Here is a 16,225-nt window from a genome sequence, read left to right as displayed (position 1 = left end):
TTATCATGCTTCACTGTCCTGTCCAATTAAGGCAAAAAAAAAAAAAAGTATCCCCTAACTTCCCCATAAATGAAAAGGTTAGAATCACCAGTGCAAGCACGCAAAAGCTAGTCTGGAGCATTAACAGTCCATTATCAGGGCCAAGAGTAACAACAACCATTAAGACCAGAAAGAACCTGATGGAACAACTTAAGGTGTTCATTTCAGTTGCAATCAGATATTATTTTCTTAATATTAAATGAACATAGCTGGGTACTCGAGGATGAATATTGCTTTTCAAGCAATGAAAAAAAGCAACAGCCCTTTCCACCTGGGTGGTGCTCACCACCATCTGATCTTGGCCACTAACGGGCAAACAGGGATTAGTTACCCCGCTACCATGCTCAAGAGAGCCTACTCAGCAGTTCCTCAGCTGCAAACCAAAACTAACCATGTCTGTTATATAGTCTTGACTTTAATAAATTTATAGCAATGAATGGAAAATCCAAATTAGGCATTCATGACTTTAACTTCAGTCTGAAGTTTGGTCCCAGAAACAGAGCCATCGAGCATCATTTGTGTGTAAGAGTAACAGACAAAAACTTGTTTGCCTTCATATTAATAATTAGGTCCCTAATCATGACTATCATGTTAGCTTATTCCAATTTACTATTTTATAATACAAGCGCACACACACACACTGTATTCTGCTGTATCAGGATTAGCCCTCCAGCAATCCCAAAGAAGTAAATATATTCTAGTCTGTTAAGTGAATTGGCCACAGATAAGACAACACTGCTAGTAGGCAAGTCATCACCAGAGAAAGCATGCTGTACTCACCAGCAGCTCTCCTCCAACAGGCTTTAGAGGGCTCCAGCGTAACCTTTTGCATTGGTGCACCTAACTTTTACATCTTGGTGCACCAAACTAACCGTTTGCATTGGTTGCACTGCTGCAACTAACTTGTATATCTAGGGGAAGCAGCACAACATTAAAGTGCACCCTCGTTTGCTCATCTGCCACCTTCTGTGCCACAATTTTAGGGTTGAATTTTTTAGTATTTTGGATTTTTGGATTTCAAACAAGAATAAGGAGGACATCTATTTTCATTAGAAGTACAAAGATAGCATGTGTATACACACACACATGAAATGGTGACATTGCTGGTTAGATCAACAGGGAAAACCCTGACTGTTTTGTCATAGTTATTTGGTTAATATAGGGCGACAAACAAAACACACAATAAACAAAATGAATGGCAAGGCAAACTTGCTAAATAAGCCTGCTGAAAATCCAAAACTACATACTGTGGTGTAGTGTGGGCTACCGTAATATACTGTAATATAAATACTGTACTGTACCATCGCACCACCCACCCCGGTCACATCTTACATTCATTAATCCAGTTTACATACAAGGATGACGGTACATCTGCTCATTACATAACAAACAAGGCGTGTGATAATGTTGATACTGTGCTGTGTCTGGGTTTACCAAAAAAGACGGAAAGAAAAATGCCATGAACATCATTCTTTGCGTTATCGTTCGATAGAGGATGCACATGCTGTGTGTAGAGATGGGGCAAACAAATCAGCTGTTAGTCTGTGTGTGCATTCATATATGGGGATGAATAAACAAAGGGATGTGTTGTTTTTAAATCATGTTGCGGGGGAACTTTTTATTTTTTTTAAATAATCTTTAAGAGTGTAGACAGATTCATAATAATTGTTGTACAAACAGCATGTTGGACTAATTCAACTCCTAACCTGACTTGGATTGAAATGAACACTAGGGGGTGACTGTGAGAGCAGTTTTGCCATTATCTTCTTCAAATGTGGGTTCCCAGTGAGTGAGTATTTAGTATTGTTTTCTGATATTTCAATGATGGGAAAATGCTTGATAGGAGCATGAACAGCTCATACATTTAACACGCAGTGATACTATTAATAACCAGCACCTGGGGCCTTTTGACTTTACATTCAAGTAAAACGCTGTAAAAAGTCTCTAGGGCCAACACCTTACTGAACAGGTTTCTCACATTGTCATTTGATAAAAACTTGCTTTCAAGCAGTGGTGTGTACATAAAAGGTCGTAGGCAGCGTCTCTACTGACGATCACTTGTCATTTATCATTTGTGCCCCTTTGTAGTGTTTCTGAAAACACTGAACTCAAGCAAATGAACTGTTTATTTAACATATTATCTCCTAGGTTGGATCAACACTCACTCAATTAGTGAATCTTTTGCTGTAGGACTTTCACTGAATGAAGACCACACAGAGAGCTGCAAATGCTTTGTGGGCTAATCTGTTTTGGTTACTTTGGCTTCACCTAGTGCTTATTTTCCCACTGACCCCTGGACCCTGAAGCTGTGAACCGAGTTTGAGAGATGTGCAGAATACAAAGTATATCCTTAGCCCATCTCTAAACCCATCAGGCGAATGACTGGGAAGTGCAGGCAAACATTTTGAAGGCACCTTTACTGCACCTTTAAGTGACAATTCAAAGGACAGCCACTCTGCATCATTTCAGATTATATTTTAAAAGATAGTAAAAGCAAGAGGGTATTCATCTTAAGACAAGCACAATTCAGAATTAACAGCCGACTGAGGATTTACACCTGCGGCACTGCACCCTTTCCTTCCAGACACATTTCAGCACTATGAAAGCAGGTCTTTTTCCGGTTCCATACAATATTCCCTCACTTGAACCTTTAGATGCAAAAATTTCAGCTTCAATATATGGAAGAAATGTAAGAGTCAAAATGAATCCTGAGTCAATATCAATTCAAATATCAATGTTTTTCAGTACTTCCAGCAAAAGTTGTGACTGTTGAAAATAAGCACAAGTAATTGGTACCTAATCTTAAATACAATTATAAGAGTCATATTGTGACAAACTGGAATTATCCTTCAAATTACAAACAAGGTCTGCATCCGTTTTTTTAGTTGCAACAGAAACATCTTTTTTTTCCCATATTGAAATGCACAAAGTTGTTAAGTTTGTCACAAACAAAATGATAAAGCCTCTTTTAGACTGTTTTTAACAGTGGTTGTCAGACACCTGGCTGTGATGTGAAGCTGAACTGTGCAAAACAGGTGAGCTGGATGATGCCATTCATTAAAAGGAACATCGGTGCAAACCAAGGAGTGAAGCTGAGAGATGGTCCCTTAGGATGTCAAAGGCAGAGAGGAATATACAGAGACAGGGAGGGAGAGAAAGAGGCTGAGGAAGGACTGGCTTCCGCAGAGAGCCCTTCACATTTCTGGATTTTGCATCAGCCCACCCCAAAACATACATTTTACACATGTACTCAATACCATTCTACTAGTGCCAATTTCACACCAATATTTCCTTGTATTGTTTAAGTGCTAAAATGTATAGTTGTGGGTATTGGCAGACTTCCTCATATAACCTCAGTTTCCATCTTCTTTCTTGATCACTCTGCTACACCAACAATAATACACAAAGGGTAGAGTGAAGTTATATCTCTATTTCATAGAACATGTTTCTGTTACATATACAACCCTTGTTGTAAGTTGGGTTTGTTGTTGGTAAAATAAAATGGAACAAATATTTATAATTTTTTACAAAATCAGTATGTTAATTTTAAAGTAGATGTCTGTCAAATTGTAAAGTAGTAGTAGATGTCTGTCAAATTGTACTCTTAACTACCTGTTAAGATCAATTACTATTTAAGACAATCAGTAAAATCTTTTGACAACTACTTCAAAGAGTGCAAAGCTGCGGCACACTGAGCTACAGACAAGTTTGCACATTAAAATTCCAAAATGCTGAATCATGGTAACAGCTTTGGATTTAAATAAGGTGCCGTTGGTGTGTGGTAACAACAATTACACATTGCACACCAAGCTACATTTTCTTCACCAAGTCAAGGACACTTGCACATTAAAAAAGCATACCAAGACAGGTAACAGGTTATGTTAACAGCTCTCTTTTACAACTTAAGATTGTGTAAAATTCAAGGCACAAGATACTTGAACAGCCTATAATGTAATGTATGAACTGAAATATACTGGCCAGGTACGCGTCTACATCTATGACCAACATTGTTTACTTGTTACTTTTTAGGAGTCCATATGATGGCACATAACACACAAACATCTTCTTATGAACAATAAATAAGTTAATTGTGCAACATAATCCGAGTTTGAAGAAAATCCTCATGACATTCAAGCACTTGCCTTACAACATTGAAGTCCACATAGCACCTAGCTAAAGACTTACAAATGTCAAACATGTTTGCTGAACTTACAATCAGTAACCAGCCAGCCAACCGTCGTCTGTAGACGGAATGGCCAACACTGAGTTTGTGTCAAACAGAGGTTAACAGCCATGTATTTACTGGAACAAACCAGAGTAATATAGTAAGCTTTATCAGTGCTTTACGGTTTCATTCAGACTCTAACCTCTAACCACAAGAAAACAACCAACGTGTCAGTTTTAAACACAAGGGCAAAAAGGTCATTAACTTTTCATGCCTTTTCTAATCGACTCTGCCTTATCCAACACAGAGGCTAATTCGGAAATTAAAATTAAATCCTCCAGCTAATGTCTTTTGCACACTGTGGTAGTCTGACCCTCAGTTTCAAAGGTTAACACGAGTTCAAGGAGGTTGCCTCGCGTCACAACAAAACGAAAGCTCACATAACAGACACACTCGCACACACAACCCCATCCACATTTGACTGCTGAGCCAACACTCACCCACTCATCACCCCTGAAAAAAGGCTAAAGGCTATTCAATCCCCCCAAGACGGAGGAAAGACAGAGAAGGGACGAAGGGAAAAGCAGAATAAAAGAACAGAATTTAAATTCAGACCTACTGTGCAGTTTGGCCTGGCAACGTTCCCACATGCTCCTAACGCAGTCAATCCAAGTACAACTCCCTCCTCCCTCTCCTCTCCATGGACCTCCCCCATCTCCTGCTCTACTGGGCCCTCCCCTTCGGTCCACAGCAAATACCGCCTGACTTCCTGTTTACCTCTGACCCTTAGTTATCCCTCCGCCCCTGGCCTTATCTGGCAGTCCTCCAAGGAAGACAGGCTGATGATGCCAGATGCTAACAAACAGAGAACACTTGACAGAGAGTAGGCAAAGGAAGGATGGGGGGGGGGGAGAGACAGAGAGAAAAAGAAAGTGTGCGAATGAGACAGCCTATGACCATGTGACAACTGAGGGAGCAGGTTTCACAGAGGCATGTGCTCACGCTCTCTTTCTCTGTCTGGGTGTGAGTGTGCATGCATGTGTGCGCCTGAGTGGAAGGGTGAGAGCTGGGTGATGCATGGTGTCAAGTTTCAGGGCTGATTATGGCACTGCCTGTCCAGTCTGGTTGGCTGGTTGGCTATGAGCTATAAAAACCTTACAGACATCAGGAAGCAGCAAAGATACATAGCGCACAAACGCAGAAACTGTGCTCACAAGTGCACATACTGCCAAAGGCGCTCACTGGTGACACAGCTAGAAAAGGGGTGAGAACCGATACCCAACGCAGGTAGCTAATCTAAACCAGCAATACAGACAGGCAGGGAGAAGGCACCCGGTCAGTGTCACTGCCAGAGGGCATGTTGTGGCTAGAGCAGCTCTGCCAGCAGTATCCATCAGCTGTCCCATTTAATTTCTGTCCCAGTTCTTTTCAGGAAGTGAGCCATTTGAATCCATATACTACATTCAGACACCTGGGTTAATTGAAATGCATGCCCAAGCAAGAAAGAGAATTACAATTGTTGTCTAGTGGTGTAATTATCTATTGTAAAAGGAGTATTTTAAAAGTTTGAGTTTGATAAGACTTCTCATGCGAAACACATTTATTCTATTTCTATGTGTCTTTATCTGCAGAATCTATATAATATATAAAAGGCTAACCGTGTCACAATAATGTAATACATAATGAAGGTATTTAAACTGTAGAAAAACAACAAAAATTGAAAGGTGATGGACCATGTCAGGATAACACGGTTGATGGCGCCTTTGGCCGATGGGTGGGACTAAAATCAGGGTGACAACATCCTCTTTCAATATGAGTACAGAGGAAAGGGCTGTTTTGAATGTTGCTGCTATTGCCCCCAAAATAAGACAAGTTTCATTTCTGCCTTTCAGGCATAGTTTGATTTGTTTTGAAATATGCTTCCTGTTTACACCAGCACGCACCTGTACCTGAATGATTACATGAGGTGCATTTTCAGCATATTATAGATGTGCATTACTTCCGATACAGAGCTTAAATGCTCATCTAGAGACACATTGTTTTCATGTGAAAATGCATTCTTGAAATGAAGATGGAGTAGTTATGTAGCCACAGAAAGACCCCAATTGAATAAAGAAACTTCTTGCTATGAGGCCACAGATCTAAACACAGCTCATGCTTCACCAAACCGGCACTGAAATTTTAGGACTACACTGCTGCAAAATTACATCCAGTATTCTTAAACAGCAGGGGTATGTTATTTACAAAACATATGCAATATTACGATATGGAATCTGTTTTTGAAAAATTTAATTTAGAAAATATTTATTCTACAGAAAACATGTGTTTTCGCATATCCACATCTCACAATAATTGTCTGCTACTTTAACATGTACAGACCTCAGAGACACCATTCTTGATTGCCTGACTCACTGCTGACTCACTTGGGTACACACAAGCATTGGTGGCGTGCAGCTCAAAAAGGTCTCACCAGCTTGAACTACTTCCTCAAAGAAAATCCCATAGACCTGATCCAGATATCTACATCTATGTTGTTCATTTGAAATTTAAATTCAAGCAGGACAAATTATTTTTTTCTCAACTTAACCTCAGAAAATATTAACCTGGGAGCGATATTCAATCTTGAACCACACGTGTTAGCCGCAGTTGACCATTACAGCCATTGGAAATCCTAATTAGCCACATTCGCTGCGGGGGAGTGAAGAGTGGGCAGCTATCTCATGATGCCTTGCCTGTTCAGCAAACACACTATCAGCAGGCTCTTCACACATCAGTGCACATGAATAGCACAGTCAGCCTGTAAGCATCAACACGGGGCTGGATGTTGACACAGACAGGGAGAGGCTTGTTCGAATAGCTGTGGTTCACAGCACAGTTGAATCAAGGACCTTTGCTGATGAGCAAATACCCGGTGTGGATGAACTCTGGCTCAGAGAGACCACCAGTTTTGATGTTCCTTATAGGCTGTAAGGTGATAGTAAAATATGTCTTTTACACACAAATTGTGTTTTGGCTTAGGGGAATGGGTTTGTTTTCAGAAAGGTTGCCACTACGCTGGGGCCACACTAGGGCTGTCACTTTTTATCTCAAACTCCCATCAATCTGTCAGTCCAGATCATTGACACTTCAGCATTAAAGTAGACATATTATACCCTCCAAGTTAACCTAGTTCCCTGGTGTCCTAATGAACATGCCTGTGACATGTCAAAATACCTTAAGGATGAAGCACCACAGCAGTTCAATCACCCTGCCAAAACAGCCACTCAACAGTTTTAAGTGCCTGTCTCTTTAAATGCAAATGACACACAGGAAACTATGTCAGCGTAACTGAGGCTCCGGCAGCTAACAGCAGTTAGCATTTGAAAAAGCGAACATTTGCCGGCACATTGCCATCATATATATGAAATGTATAAATGTATCCACTGGACACGTAAATCCTCTGAAGCTGGAAGTTTGTGTAGAACTCTGTGCTGCACTGTGCAGCCAAGAATAAAACACTTTGCGGACTTTTGCTCTTCCGGATACTATTGCCCTCGCCTGCACTCTCACGTTTTTTAGGGACAAAGCGTAGCTCCACGAGACCACAATTCCAGGAATTGTCATTCTGAAGTCACAATGAGCGTAGAAGTAAACATTGCATGTTTTATCTCCTGTAGTTGGCACATAACATTGAGGAGGAGCAGACCACCAAAGTGTGAAAAAGTCATCTTTTTCAAAAGATGACTTTTTTCACACTTTGCCTACTCATAGGGCCTCCAGAGTCCCAAATATAAGTAATAAAATTATTAAAACGTTGATTTTGCATAATATGTCTCCTTTAATGTAGCGCAGGTAGTAGTCAGGTGCCTGGGGTTATTTTATTTCCATCAGTTGATTTAATATTAAGTAATTATCATGTATTTTAACCAAACAGATTCATGAAGAACAAAATTAAGATATGATAATTGTGTAAACAGCTTCAAACTACTTAGATAAGTAAAATATTTTAACACCTGTTCATATTTTTTTACTGTGTGCACCCTGGGGCTTGGTGAATTAAAGGGCTACACAAACCCACCCTATTGACTGCGTCATATTTTCTTTCATTATATTGGAGGTGTTTGCATCAGGACCCTGCAATAGAAGTTCAAACTCAAAATATACAGCCTAGATGCACAACAGACCGTCTGAAGTAATAACTGCATGGTCCAGCACAGGGTGGAGGACAAACAAACTAAGACAATCACCACAGAGCATATTGATTTCTGAAAAAAGGTGGCAGCTCTAAGCCACACTGGATGGCTGCATCTCGTCATTTCTAGAGACTGGGACGGGTCAAACAGATGAGCCGCAGTTATGTTTGGGTTGCCAAAAAATATTATTTGAAAATGATGTATTTTGTCTCGTAGGCGAATTCCGATTTAATAAACAACTCAAGCATGAAATTAAATTGTGTTTTAGTTTTTTTTTCTTTTTAAATATATCTCTAGAGATGGATGATAAATTGATACAAAGCAACCTTTCCCAAACTTTGGATTTTGTGGTAGATTTGAAATGTTATGCATGCAGCCCACCAAAATTAAATTATAGATTTATTTAATACACAGCCAGAAAATTACATTTGAACTTTGAATATGATCTCTGCACTACTACTACTACATTGTTGTTAAATTGATTTTCCTGATTATTACTCCTGCATAATTTCACACACTCAAATATCTACAAGCTTGGAGTTTTGCCTACCATTAATTTGAAATGACACTTGTTTTATTTCAGTTCAGTGTCTGTTTATAACATGTTTCACTCCCTTCTCTTCCTGCTCCTCAACCTCTACTCTGTCTCTCAAGTGAGATCATAACATCACACAGCATGGTGGACTCTGATGAAGTTGTGGGATTTAACAGGTTTCTAACCAGTGGGAATGTGTTTAATCAGCATTCGCTCCTGGGTCAAATTGCTCTGCAATGAACATTTGTTTGTTTGCTTTAATTGGCCATAGCGTTGATTGCATCGGGAGAACGGAAAACCCAGGTGAACATGCTCATTTCTTCTTTGTCTGCTTCATTTTTGCCAGTGATAGGCCATTTCCAGCACAATGCTACAATGTTCATCTTCCAGCCATTAGCATAGCCTTTAGAATGAATGTTTCTTAGATATTAATTTATTTTATCAATCAAATCTAAGCTATTCTTTCAAATAGAAACCAAAGTAATATATGCTAAATAATAAACACTACAACATTATCAGCAAGATAATGTTATGGGAATGTGTTAATAAATTATGTTTAAGCAGCTTCACCTGGGTTTAAATATCCCAGGTATGTTACTGGGACATCCATTTGTTTTTAAATCCAGATGTCTGTCTGATGTCTGATTCAGTTGTCTGAATTATTATTATTATTTTATACTTTGCAGCAATACATATCAAACCAAAGCATTGAACTGTATTCGTTTACATGATTGTACATCACATGATTTCCTAATACTATGCAAACCTCCAGCAAATTCTGCAGTTGGTCTCTGAAAGTGTTAATGAGACTTTTCATTTACCTCTGGAAAGGAAATGTGGGTAAGATTTAAAAACCTGAAATTTAGATTCTCAACTTCAAAAAGAGCCAGTATATACTTCACAATTCAGACTCTGTTTTAAGGGTTAAAAACTCATGGATAGCCTGGAAACTTTATATAAACATAATAGATGTAATGCATCAAAACTAAGGCCATATCCGCATGAAAATGGAACTTAAATAATCTTTTTGTTTGTCGTCTTGAATCATTTCAAGAAATGTATCCATCCACACGACTTTTCAGCCCCAAGTTTTTTCCCAAAAAAAAAAAAAAAAAAAGACTAGTGACAATTCTAGCGACTTCCTTGCATAACCCCTAACTACTTTGCGAGACAGAAATAGCCAGTTCTGCCACACTAGTGAGTTTCATCCAGCTCTATTTACCGGGGGTGGAGAGTCGGTCTGGTTGTACACAGAGAAAGACAACGAGTGAGAGAAAGTCACAGACAAGTACGAGCTGTGGATGTGCAGTGCAGCTGATCATGTGCAGAACAGTCACCGATGACTATGAGATCATTGTTCTCCCAAAGTAGCATAATCGTTGTCTACATGAAAACGCAAGGGTGGCATTTTGAGATTTTCCCCAATCTGACCCATTTTCAAAAAAATACCGTTCCAGGGCACCCAAAACGCTGTTCCCATGTGGATGAAACACCAATATGATAAAAAAAAAAAAAACCTATGCAGATTTTCTTACACTAATTTTCACCCTAAGACATAGCAGTGTGGGTCTGACTGAGTAATTAGTAATAATGTAATAAAGTGTAAAGACAGGAAGAGATATAAAAGGATTTTAGGTACAACGCATTCAGCTATTGTGTCATCCGCGTATGTTATTGTCACTGCGCTCCGACCACATTTTCTGGCTGGTGGTATGTGCAATTGTTTTTATGCACACTCCACTGGAGCCTGTTGGGTCCCGACAGAACGAAAACGTTTGGGCTGTATTTGGATATGTTTCAAAACCAGGATCTGGTTTAGTCATTGTGGTGAAAATCCTCTCAGCTCCTATAGTTGGCCTGCGTCTGCATCTTGCTCTAATGATTGCCGCAGTTCTGTCCACATTTCCCATACGCAATCAAATACACTACCTTATCAGGATTACTCCTGATTGAAAGAGAGGTGAATTTTCACCACAAAAAAAAGGTCCACTTTGACAGTTGTTGGCAGTTTTCATACACCACATACACAACTGCACAACTGGTAAATATTTATGCCTATATCTAATGTTTTCAGGCTCCCATTGAGGAAGATAAATGTCTGAAATGAGTGTCCTTTGCTGTGTTGAGACTCTTATCAATAATGGGCCATTAAAAAGCAAGTGCTCTCATGTGTATTTCTCTAGTTTGAGGCAACCTGTAGAACATATGAGGTAAGTAAAAGCATGGCTTAATCCAACCCAAATAATTTATAAAATGAACTAGAATTCATGTTGCTTTTTGAAGCGGCCACGATGAGATGCCTACTGAATTGGCTGGTCATGTGTCACTTGTGAGCCAGGAGGGTGCTATGTTACTAGAAAACGAAGGTCCAGGAACCGCCTGAAGCCTGTTACAGCCAGCTAATGGATCTGCACAACCTCCCCCTCCACTTCTTTTCTCCCTCTCACTGCTCTTCCTCTCTGTCTCTTTCTCTCTTTTTTCTCTTTCCTAAGCGCTCTCTTTTCCATGAACTATGGCTCCATCTCCCCAACCCCCTCCCTCAAGTGCTAACCACTCTCCTTCACCATGCTCTTTTCCTCCCTCCTGCTCTCTCACACGTGCACACATACACAGAGAGTCTGTGGCAGCTACCACAACAGCGAGCAACCTCCCCCACACTCCAGCGAGGCAGTGTGCAAGTGCCTCTGGCTTGCCCTGACCCACATCTTGATATAGCCCTAAGTATGCTTACAGCTAAGCCCTGAAGACACTCCTGCCACTCTTAGCCTAATCAGGCCTGACCTGCTGTCGGCGAACCAAACAGGCCAAGCTGGACAGACCATTATCATTTTCAGAGAGTTTTCAGATGGCCCTAGGTACCGCCTCTTCACCTTCCCCCACTCCACCACTGATTGCAGGTTTCCAACTAAACAAGCACATGTTCTATCTGGAATAGTTAAACATTACTTGAATGACTGGATTCTGTGACATGATATGCTCAGAAAACATGTTCTTAATGTCAGCAAAAATGTTCTCCATTAGAGCAGCAAACATACTTTTTTAACATAAATTTTCATAAAAATGTTAATTTATTAACCTATATTATACCTTCTCAGTGACCTAAACTGAGAACAAACTGGGGGGATAAAGCAGAAAATACTACATTTATGGAGTACTCTACTACAATATGGCCAAGATATCCAGATATGTGCACTGCTTAATAGTTTGTGGAGACCAAACTTACCTTCTCTTCCTTGTATTCAACAGGTGGATGTTTCCTCTGCTCGTGGCCCATCTCCACACTGGAATTGGCCCAGGAACCATTGGATTCATCCTCTTGGCTAAGAGCTGCCTGTAGCTGGGGCAGTAGGTCAGGCAGGAGGTCAGGAGGTTCTAGTCCCTCCAAGTCTCCATCCTGAGCCTCTGATGTCAGAAGACTATCTCCCAAAGCTAGGTATCCATTAGTGTTGTTGACCCCACAGCTCTGAGGCCGCTCAGAGGACAACTGGCTCGTCATGTTGGGGTAGCAGCTCATAGATTTACCAAACATCTCAGCTGACCCACCGTTTCCCTGGGTTTCTCCAGAACAACGTAAGGCCCGGAAAGGACATTCTTCTGCCTGGCTAACTGGGATCCGAGTGTGCTGCCGATGGACAACTCCAGTGGATGGAAACTGACATACAGAGACACCAGGCACTGTGGAAGTGAGGTGCATAGTGGTGGTGGGCGTGGGCTTGGACTGTGTAGTTGATAACAAAGACTGCTGATCCAGCCTGGGTATTTCGGGCTCTCCGGGGTAAGTAGGGTACTGAGCTGGTTGATAAGGAGTGGCAGAACTGACAGAGCACATTGGCAGGGAGTGAACCAGAGATGATGCATGCATGGGGAGGGGCAGGTTAGGGTCTTCCAGCCCTGATCCAGAGAAGGCTTGGCCACCAGCGGTCAAGTGGTAGTTACCATGCTGCTGTTGTTGCTGTAAACAAATCCCACTGATAGAAGAGCTCTGACTATCTATATAGGACTTGCTCGGAAGAGCTCTTGATTGTAACCTTGGCCCTACAGTTACTTGGTGCTGAACCCGCTGTTGACTATGATGAATTTCCTGTTGGCCCCGAGACTGACTTCCCTGATGAAAGCTGAAACTTTGATGCTGCTGTTGCTGCAGGGACATCGTCTGTGTGTTATGATGTTGGGGCTGGCACTGCAACAGCTGTTGCTGATGACTTTGCAGTTGTTGCAGCTGCTGCCGCATTCTGTGTTGCTGCTCCTGCTGTTGATGACAGGCATGGTGTTGTTCCTGCCGTATATGTTGTTGTCTGACATTAGGTGGCTGGTTGTGCAGTTGCTGCTGCTGCTGCCGGTGACGAAGCTGTTGTTGGTGATGTTGCTGCTGATGAGCTATGGGGTGGTATACATTCCCATTCTGGTCATGGTTGCCCCACATTGGACTGGTACTGTTGCAGAAGAGCCCATTGGGTGGAGGTGCTTGACTCACGGGCGCAGCTCTGTGGTACTGGCTATGTTGCTCTGGCATTATGCTGCCACCTGTGACCCCATGACCAGAAAATGCCTGCACTGTAAGATTATGTGCCTTAATGCCAGAGTAGTGACCCATCTGGTGACTGTAAGTGGGCATGACTGGTTGTGTAGAAACTGTTGGCATTATGCCTTGATGCTTCCCTGGGCCCAGAGACTCAACTTGGAGTGGCTCAAAGTCAGCACTGAGGTTTAGCTCATCCACAAGTGATGGTGCTGTGGGAAAATGATCCTCATCCAACCCTTCTAAACCTCCAACAAAGAGGCTGGGATCGTCAAAGAAATCCATGGTTTAAGGCTTTGGGGGGTGAGCTGAACCTATGGAAAACCACTGGATCAAAGCTGGTCCCAATGACCTTTCCTTTCTACAGCATGTCCATTATATTGTTTCCCTGTCCAAAAACAAGAAACAAAAATGTTAAAATACAATGTAAACATGAAAAGAAAACTACATATATTGTCCTTATGACATACTTTACTCATGGCTTAGTAAAATGGCATTAATACCCATCCCATCATCAAAAAGGCAGGTAATGATTAGGTCAGAAGGAAATGTGGCTTTGTCAATTACCTATCAGCACTGCCTTTCATGTGTGTAGCACAGCAGCTGGTGCAACCAACAGCAGGTGCCTCTTCCTGTACCCCTCCCCTTTAACACACACATGCACAACTCAAACCCTCCACCCCCACAACCAGTGAAGCTGCTAGCCCTGCTGCTGCAGAATTTGTGGGAGGTGCAGACAGCTGATAGAATTTCAACAGCTAGGGCCAGAGGCAGACAAGCCCTTTGAGCGCGAGAGAGTGTGTGTGTGTGTGTGTGTGTGTGTGTGTGTGTGTGTGTGTGTGTGTGTGTGTGTGTGTGTGTGTGTGTGTGTGTGTGTGTGTGTGTGTGTGTGTGTGTGTGTGTGTGTGTGTGTATACGCGCATGTGCGTGTTCTGCAACCACAGACCAGCGGAAGATGACAGGAGCTAACCGAGGTCAGTCATTATATGCTGACTGGCTCTGCACGCAGTCACACAAAAGCACAAATAGGCAGTGCCATGTCTTCAGTATCTTCAACATGTAGAAACCTCATCCATATTCAGTATACATTTCAACTGACTTGTAGGCTGGTGCAAGGTTTAACAAACATACAGCACTATACAGGGGCCTCATACTTACAGATCTAAGGGTAAGAAAATGTTTTATCACTGTTATTCGTGCTGTCATGACAATGCAAAACTGTGCTGAAATTGTTTAAAATGAATAGTGAGACACAAATGTTTGTCTTTTTAATCATTCCCACAGACATGCACTCGTTTAATTTCTCCCACAGATGTAATAAATTCACAAGCACCTTATCCAATTTACTAACTTCATGTTGTACCATAATCCTGACCCTGACAAAAGGTAAGGGCATATCCACATCATACATGAATACGAAGACATTCTACAGTTTAAAAGACCATAGAAAGTCGGTTGATTTTAAATGAACAAAATATATTGGTTGGATGACTTGACAAAATGTGCTTTCATTTTCAATTGGCAAATATGGCTTGCTGACACACAGAAGCACAATGTGCAGTTTTAACATGAATTAAAAAAAAACAAAAAACATTGAAGCCTCACTTATCATTGACAAACAAACAAACAAACCATGACATTTTTAGGCTCAACACCATGCACTGACCTAAATAAAATAGCTTGCCATAAATTCAGAGTTGCTTCCCCTTTAGCAGTAATGTTATTTCTGCAGATGAGTTTACTATCATTAATCAGCACATTTGTAAAAGCTGAAGATCCAGTGGAGCCTCCAGAATTTTTTTCAAAGGGTGGCCAGATGAAAACCTTAGGGTGGCACACCAAAACCAAAAGCCATAATTTAAATTATTCAATTAGAATTTGATACCCGGCTCCAAATCGCTGTCCGTCACTGAAGCTTGGGAAACAGCTGAGCTACAATAACTCCTAATGCTAACCGTAAAAAACAAGACAATTCTTATTTGTTTAGTTTTAATGTTACTGATGTGATTGGTTAGAAAGGTTTGTGATGTGTTCAATGACACTGCAAAATGTACATGACATTGTACATTTGAACTGCAGAAAATGCTCACACCTTCATTTCATTTGGTTTACTTTCACACTGCACTTTTGTAAGCAGACCATACCGCATGGACAACTTCACGCAGATATATACAGCTGCTCATCCAAAATCAGCACAAGAAGCTGTCCAGTAGGAGCAGCAGCGAGGCAGCGAGCCATCCAGCATGTTGCTCTTTACATGAGACAAATGCAGCAGTACGGAAAAGACAGCGGAGAGTGAGAGAGTACGAAATGCTGACGCCTCAATGACTCCCTCTCTTTGGTTCACTGGACAGTCCGTTTGCCTTTCCCACTTTAAGCTGTAGGAAAGGCACTGTTAACTTGTTTGGTCCACACCGGAGTTCAGAGGAGCGTTCATACCTGCCCAAACAAACTGGCCTAACCAAAGAAACAAACTCTGGCCCATTTAAAGTGGAAAATTTGCCATGAACTTTATGCATGAATACACACAACTGAAGCTCTCTTTTGCTTGTCTCAGAGATTAAAAGGAGGATAAGTCACCCATCCACACCGTACAACAGGAACTGATTTGATAAATAAACCTGCAATCAGATTGAGAAAATAAATCAGGTATGATTGGCGAGGGCGTTGTTACAGCCTGCAACTGGTGGCACAATTGCATGTTTCTGCCGTGTTTTCACTAATGCAAAACAAACCTATGGCCAACTTAAAATGCAGTGCATAACTTTTTAAACAAAAACATGCGTCGGTTACAT

General features: G+C 41.3%; 1 protein-coding gene across 1 annotated transcript in view; it reads right to left on the bottom strand.

The window, feature by feature from the left end:
* chd9 (chromodomain helicase DNA binding protein 9) overlaps nt 1-16,225 on the bottom strand; it is a 68,019-nt gene that overhangs the window by 48,872 nt on the left and 2,922 nt on the right. Inside the window, exon 2 of the mRNA XM_083900808.1 lies at nt 12,135-13,818. Within this exon, the coding sequence (XP_083756934.1) occupies nt 12,135-13,715 (1,581 nt within the window). The 5' untranslated portion in view covers nt 13,716-13,818. The remainder of the gene's footprint in view (nt 1-12,134; nt 13,819-16,225) is intronic.

Source organism: Microchirus variegatus, assembly GCF_963457635.1.
Source record: "Microchirus variegatus genome assembly, chromosome: 14".
Lineage (NCBI taxonomy): Eukaryota > Metazoa > Chordata > Actinopteri > Pleuronectiformes > Soleidae > Microchirus > Microchirus variegatus.
The sequence above is the reverse complement of the archived record's forward strand: the minus strand, read 5'-3'. Positions and strand labels throughout refer to the sequence as shown.